The 7682-nt window shown below is 41.2% G+C and overlaps 1 protein-coding gene across 1 annotated transcript in view; it reads right to left on the bottom strand.

Moving 5' to 3' along the window:
* Positions 1-5922: 5922 nt before the first annotated feature.
* The window catches only part of Myo3b (myosin IIIB), a 333329-nt gene continuing 331569 nt past the window's right edge, over positions 5923-7682 (bottom strand). Inside the window, exons 31-33 of the mRNA XM_052182659.1 lie at positions 7498-7604; positions 7078-7124; positions 5923-6326 (exon numbers count right to left, since the gene is read on the bottom strand). Of these exons, the coding sequence (XP_052038619.1) occupies positions 6191-6326; positions 7078-7124; positions 7498-7604 (290 nt within the window). The 3' untranslated portion in view covers positions 5923-6190. The remainder of the gene's footprint in view (positions 6327-7077; positions 7125-7497; positions 7605-7682) is intronic.

The raw sequence follows: 7682 nt of genomic DNA, 5'->3' as shown, positions 1-7682 counted from the left end.
GGACTTCAAAAACAACAACAAAAAACCCCAAACAAACAGAAAAACCCAAAAAACTCAGTCATACTTCCTTAAAAACAAGTAACAGAATATATATATATATATATATATATATATACACACACACACACACACACACACACACACACACACATATATATATATATATATATATATATATATATATATATATATATGCATTTCTTTAAAAAAAAAAAAACCCAAAACAGCATTTTAGAGGTTTGAGGGATGAGTCAGTGGTCCAGGGCACTTACTACCCTTGCACAGGACTCAACTGGCTTCCCAATACCCAAGTGGTGGCTCACAACCATATGTAACTACAGTTATCTTATGCTATCTTCTTCTGATTTCAGTGGCCATCATGCATACTTGGATATGCATGAAGATAAAATATACATAAACTATAAAGACTTAAGTCTATATTTTAAATAACAGTAAATTATACAAGGTACACAGAAGTAAAAATAATGAAATTGCTAAAACATTTTTCATATATGATTTGTAAATCATTACTAAGAGAAGAAACATTTAGTCAATACAGAAGGTAACAACCACATTTGTGGATTGAAAAGATTGCTATAGTGGGCCAGGTGTAGTGGCACATGCCTTTAATGCCAGCATTCAGGAGACGGCAGAGGCAGAGGCAGAGGCAGAGGCAGAGGCAGAGGCAGAGGCAGAGGCAGAGGCAGAGGCAGAGGCAGAGGCAGAGGCAGAGGCAGAGGCAGAGGCAGAGGCAGAGGCAGAGGCAGAGGCAGAGGCAGATAGATCCCCTTAGTTAAAGCCAACTTGGTCTATATCTAAGACAGCCAGAGCCATTTAGAGATATCCTGCCTTAAAAAGCCAAACTAAGCCAAACAAAACCAAACAAAAACAAATGATAAACAAAACAAAATGATCCCTATAGTAAGATGCCAACTCCTTTCGTTTTGCAGATTTTAGATAATTCCAAAGACATCTCATTTGTTTTTCTCCCCAGCAATTGACTACAAAACAGAAAAGGCCCAGACTATGAAGCGTCCTTTGAGGAAAAAGGAATGCAGGGAATTTGCTCTTCCCTATGCTAGAGTGTATATTATTTAAGAGTGCATATTATTTAAGAGGAAGGTAGACATTAGAATAGAGGACAGAATTTAGAATCTAGAAATAGACTTATGACCACTTGATTCATGTAATGTTAGTGTTTTAGAGCGCTAGGGAATGGCCTTCTCACCAAACAGGGCCAAACTCGTCACTGTCCATGTTGAATACATAAATATTACGTTTGAGTGGAATGGAAGAGAGAGAGGAGAACATCACTTTGAGGAGCTTCTGACAGCAAGTACCTGTGATATTTCTAACAAAAATGGAAGACTAACAAATTGTGCTGTTAAAATCACACATTTACCGTTTTCCATCAAAGGCATTTTAAGAGCAAGTCACCTCAAGGAGAAAGTATTTGCAATGCATCACCGACTGTGTGTGTGTGTGTGTGTGTGTACATGTGTGCATGTGTTTTCCTTAAATTACTTAAAGCTAATCCAATTAAAAAGGGTCTATCACAAAGGAATTTATCTAAGATGGCTATAAAAAAAGTACATGAAATTGTTCAGCATCGCTATTAATGAAGGATATGTAAGCTATAGTCAGAATGAAATTCTAATAGAGATGAATCAGAATTCCTAGATGAAAAGGTCTCTAATAGGACTAGTTGGCATGAACGCAGGACAAGCGGGGACACTAGTGGCATTATTGATTGGTCCAGCCAGGCTAGCAAACAGTTGGCAGTGGCTATCCAACTGAAGAAGCACGGGCTTTACTCATTTCAGTTCTCATCCCAGGATCACGGCTAATGGAAAAGCATGTGAGGAGATACCAGTAGATCCACACACAGCGATGCTCACAGCAGCAATTTCCAAAACAGCCTCAAATTGGAAACAATTTACATCTCCCCATTAAAAGAATAGCACCGTCAGTCGTCACACACTAGAACACTACACACACCCAAGTCATATTTACCTCCTATGATATAATTGTGCAGTATCAATGGGATGTTAGATGAAAGAAATAAGATCTGAAGGATTTCTTACTATGTGATTCCATTTATATGTAACTCCCCAAAGCCACCTAGGGTAGTGAGTGGCACACAGCTGCACTCTTAGTACTCAGACAGCTTTGGCTGAGGATGATCACATGTCTGAAGCCAGTCTAGGATGCTTAGAGAGAAACAGTCTCAGGAAACAAAGCTATCAAAGTCCCCAAAATATAACCACAGAAGACAAAGCCTAACTACAGAGCTTAGGACACATGCAAGCTCTAATCATAGTCAAGAAAGCCTTTACGGTTAAGGTCATGAATGAGTGTGTGCGTCTCTGGGGAAGTGCAGGGCCTAGGGAGAGGGGTGAGCATGCTAGTGTGACTGGATTATTCTAGAGAACATTCTATTCTAGACCTTGTATGGTAGTTGCACTGTAATACTTCAGTCTTCTATGCTGTGCACACACAGCTGGGTCTGCAGTGTATATTTTACAAAAGTTTCTATGCTCAGAATCATTTCTGGTTCTCTGGACCCTAACTTGCAGCCTGCTGCTTTCATTTACATTAGAGATATTCTTGTGGATGCTACTGAAAGTGGATAGTTCAAAAGAGTAATGCTTAATTATATATGGTAAGGTCTAAAAGGTAGTTGAGGTCAATGTAATAAACAGTACTGGAAAAGGCAGAAGAAGGAGAAGAGGGATTGAAATAAGTCATAAGGGAGAGAATAAATCATTATCTAAATGATGAATAAGGATAGATTTTGTTGTGGGAACATGATAGAGGGGACTAATACAAAGATGGTGTAATCTACTGTACACCTAGGCAGTATTGTGTAGCTTGTGTTTTGCTACACACTCACAAAAACACACAAACTATATTTACATCCCACTATATAGGAGATGTGAGATGGACAGCTAGCCTGTTGTTGACCACATGTCTTTCTGTGACGACTGTGCTTAGAGAGTGGTGGGAATCATTAGAAGATCTACAAGTAATGTTTGCTTCTTTGAAACAGTCTGATTATGTAGTGGTTAAGCCAAACTTAACCAGATGTACTGGCTGGTTTTGTGTGTCAACTTGACACAGGCTGGAGTTATCACAGAGAAAGGAGCTTCAGGTGAGAAAATACTTCCATGAGATCTAGCTGTGGGGCATTTTCTCAATTAGTGATCAAGGGGGAAGGGCCCCTTGTGGGTGGTGCCATCCCTGGGCTGGTAATCTTGGGTTCTATAAGAGAGCAGGCTGAGCAAGCCAGGGGAAGCAAGCCAGTAAGTAACATCCCTCCATGGCCTCTGCATCAGCGCCTGCTTCCTGACCTGCTTGAGTTCCAGTCCTGACTTCCTTTGGTGATGAACAACAGTGTGGAAATGTAAGCTGAATAAACCCTTTCCTCTCCAACTTGCTTCTTGGCCATGTTTGTGCAGGAATACAAACCTTGACTAAGACACCTGACATCCTCATGTTGCAGCCTCTCAAGGTGCTGAGAATATAGGCTGTAACACCATGTCTGGCAAGACTCAGAAATGATATTTTAAAGGACTCCTCCTTAGGGGGAGGTTTGAGATCTCTTGTACAGCTTTTCTGGATTATTACTTTTGTCTCTCTCTTTTTTTTTTTTTTTAGTAAGGTGGTTATTGTTTTGATAAAAATGAAGCCCCAGGTTATAATATATTATCATCTATTTGATGTAAGAATCACATCTGAATCCATGGTGTTATGAACAGTACAAGGGAAAAATCTACAGTCCACCTTATTCACACTATCTTTAACACCACCCAGTTTCAAAATTAGTGCCCGAAGTGACATCTGTATCATTAATTATTACAGAGCCTCTGAGTTAGGATTTAGTGATTCTTTCTTTATTTCTTTTTTTAACCTTTATTCATAGACACATTTGAGTGAGAAAGAATCAAGGCAGATTTACAATCACATTGTATGCAGGCATCCGGGATGTTATGAATATTCTCATCAACAGTTTGCAAAAGTTTCATCAAAGTAGATTAATCAATGATAAAAGTGGAATTTCCAAAGGTGCTCAAAGAAAATCTATTCGTTCTAGGCTTTTCCTCTCCCTCTCATCTCTTCCTCTTTCTTGTTCTGGGGATTAAACCCTGCACATGCAAGTACTCATCACAGAATTACCCTAAGCATTATTTCTTTAGCAGTCAAGTCAGTTTTGTTTTGTCTGCTCCATTCTCACACCATAAAAACATTACATTTTTAATGAAGAGCTGGAAAATCCCAAGACTTATCTTTTTTTTTAAAGCACAATTTATCTACTAAAATTGTCTACAACTGGTTTTTTATAATACTATAATTTCTGTGCCCTTGAAATGTCTCTGTTGTGGAGCTCTGTCCTCTTAAAATCACTGCAAGACGGGGCTCACTAACATTTTTTCTTGTGGAAGCTGGAAAGATATGCAAGGCTGTGTATCAGACTTTACCTCTCCCTGTGGAGTTAGCTGTTGCTATGGGGATAGCTATTTTCTGGTGGTATAGCTGCCCAGCCTCTGTAAGCAGCACTACAGCCATCTCCTGTCTGTAACCACAGTTATTGTCTTCTTATATTTATTTTATTATATTATATATGTATGAGTGTCTTGCTTGCATGTATGTGTATATACATGCATGTATACATGTATGTATGCATGTATGTATGTGCACCACTTGTGTGCCTTATGTGCACTGCATATGTGCCTTGTTCAGAAGAGTGTATCAGTTCTCCTGGAACTGGAGTTACAGGTCTTTGTGAACTGACATGTGGGTGCTAGGAACTGAACCCAGATCTTCTGCAAGAGCAAGAGCTCTTAGCCTCTGTTCCATCCTTCCAGCCTCAGGAAGCCTGGCCAAGCCCACTGCTTCAGCAAGCTAGATCTGGGTAGATTCGTATCTTCTGTCTGTCACAGTTGCCTTATTTGTTGCATATAGAGGTTGGTTCACACCTATGCGGGAAAATTTAGCGCACCAACCTCAATTGTTTCTGTTCCAAGTATTTTTACTAGTGCCTTTCCTTAAATCCCTTACAATAGTATTTTTTTCTATATTTTAAAGTATTTTTCTGAAATCAACAAAGTATTTTAGGGAAAGAAAATATTAAGACCTTGAAGAGTCTTCATGCGGGTTCACTTTCACAGCACATAGCCACCACCCATGTTGTTCTCGTAGGTGTGTGCTCAAGAAAGCTGCTTGTACTGAAGTGTATTGAGTATGGCATCATATAATGTCATTAAATAGGAACAGCTCAACCTTGAACAAAACATCATGGCTTATCTGTGAGAAAAGTAGTTACTCGTGTATCACACATAATTGAAAGGAACTCCCTGTCAGCCACATTGTTGTCTGTCGATAGATGCAATCTCTCCATTCCTTTTTATGCTCCAGGTGTTCACTCTCCTAGGCCCTGAGCTAGGTCTGAGGAACACAGAGATGGGCAGATGGGATCTCTCTTCTGCCACCTCTCATATCCTGTGGAGACAGCTGGCCAGGGAATGCAGATACAAAATCAGGTGGCCTGCACTTAGACCCCAATTCTCCTGCTTTTCATTGCTGGAGTGACTGGGTTCTCTCAGCAAGCTAGAATAACCCGGTGAAGTCTTTCTCAACATGACAGTGTGCAACAGAGGCATTCATTTTGCTATGTAGAAAGCATCTGAAAGATGTTGACTTTTGCTTCTAAGCATAAATCATGGGCCACTCTCCCTGGAAACAGTATCCTCAGTAATGAAACCCTGACCCAGGAGGAAGCCAACCTAGAAAAGCCTAGCAAATGCGGGGCGGGTGGAGAAGGGTAGAAAAGAGATTGCTGGATTCCACTTGCTGGGAAAAATGGACAACTTCTCTGATTTCATGACTGGCCTGTGGTGGGTCTGTCCTCTCTCTCTCCTTAGCTGTCAGGAGCCTAAAAGACTGAATTACCTCAGCAGAGGTGTTCTGAAGGGATGAAGAGAATAGAGATTCTGTGTGTGACTCAGGCTATAAGGCTGGTGAAGGGGGACAAGAGATAGAATCTTCAGGAATCTGTGAGTTGTTCAGCAAGGTTCAGGGCCCAGATTGTATCCAAAGAAGCTGATCCCAACGACAGTGCCTTCTTCTTAGATGATCAGTTAGTTACCATGGTTGCTTTTACCTGGGACACACTGGGGCTACACAGGGCAACTCAGTGTTGAGCAAAGGAGTCTTCTCTGGGTGATGAGAAGAAGAAAGGGTGGGCTGAGTGGGTTTCCTCAGGTGCACAGGCCCCAGGGGACAGGCATTTGTAATATTGGTCTTCCCCATCCAGCACTTTGATTTGTCTGCAACAAAGAAAAGAGAATTTTCAACAGGAAAAAAAAATCACACAAATATCACAGCCATGCCTGGTGCAGCTAAAGCTGTACAGTTGGTTGGACAGGGCTACACCCTGACCAACTCTGAATGTCCTTACTTCTAGGGGAGTATCTTGGGTCTGAATATGAAGCTTTTCACCTTTCTGGGCCTTGGTAAGTACTGCCTAAAAGTTGTGGTCATATGGTGACTTAATTTTTATGTGGTAAAGTAGTCTGTCTCCATCTGGTGTCCTTGAGAGACAGGTTTGTCCCTTATCTCTCTCAGTTCAGAAACGGTGCCAACTATTGCTGGGCTTTCTGTCCTCCATTGTGAGACTAGCAAATGGATGGACCAGGTACACCTCCTTGCAAGTGTTAAGCCTGGGGAAGTGTTTGTATGGTAGGAACCCCTGACTACACTGGGAAACAGGTTCATATTTGTAGAAGGAAAGTTTTCTACAACATACTGCTGATCTTCAATTATGAGTACAATTCCTTGGAATGATAATGAGGATAACATTTTTTATTGGGCGACAATTTCAGCCTTTCTGGACGGAATGGCTTCAAGTTTTGTATGTATTTGCTACTGTGGAAAAGAATCATCGCTAGTGTCAGTATGGTGGCAATATCTGGGTGGGGTATTTTTAGAAGCCTCTCTGGAAAGTTCTGCCTTCTCTGTGATATCACAAAGGACCTCGTCTGTTTACAGTTGCTGAAAACTAAGAAGACAGATATTTACCCAAGTTTTCTTGGCTTCCTCTGGCTCCCTTGATATTCTAGAGTTCCCTGTGGACAGGGCCAAGAACACACAGTCAAAGAAACGCACCAAGTCGTTAATTTTTAATTCAAAGTGATTTTGTGTTGAATGCAAGCAGATGCTGATAATATCAGAAGTCACAGCATAATTTTTTTGATCAAAGGGCTCAAGTGAGCCTGATGAAGCATGCATCTTGCTCGTCTTTGATAAACCACATCAATTATTCACCGTGAAGGCAGACATCCTGACATGAAAGCAACAGATAAAGAGCCTAAGCACATGTTCGCGAGGAGAGCAGAAGAGAGTGGGGGAGGGGCAGGGGGGCTGGAACAGGTATTAATAACAGAATTATTAACTGGAAACAAAGCCGGGAAAACGGCTTTACGGCCACTTTGAACTCACATTTAACTGGTTATAGTACATGGTGTCCTCGGGGCTACTCAACATTTTGGGCTGCTGACACCGTCTGCGAGGTGCTCGCTGTTTCTGCGAGAGACCTTCTTCTGAACCTGCAGACAAGGAAACTTCACTGCAAGCTTTGCTGGGAGAAAGAACTGGGAAATGGCTCTTCCTGGAAAGGTACTTGG

The sequence above is a fragment of the Apodemus sylvaticus genome, chromosome 5 (genome assembly GCF_947179515.1).
Source record: "Apodemus sylvaticus chromosome 5, mApoSyl1.1, whole genome shotgun sequence".
NCBI classification, from domain to species: Eukaryota; Metazoa; Chordata; class Mammalia; order Rodentia; family Muridae; genus Apodemus; species Apodemus sylvaticus.
This window is presented reverse-complemented; position numbering and strand designations above follow the sequence as displayed.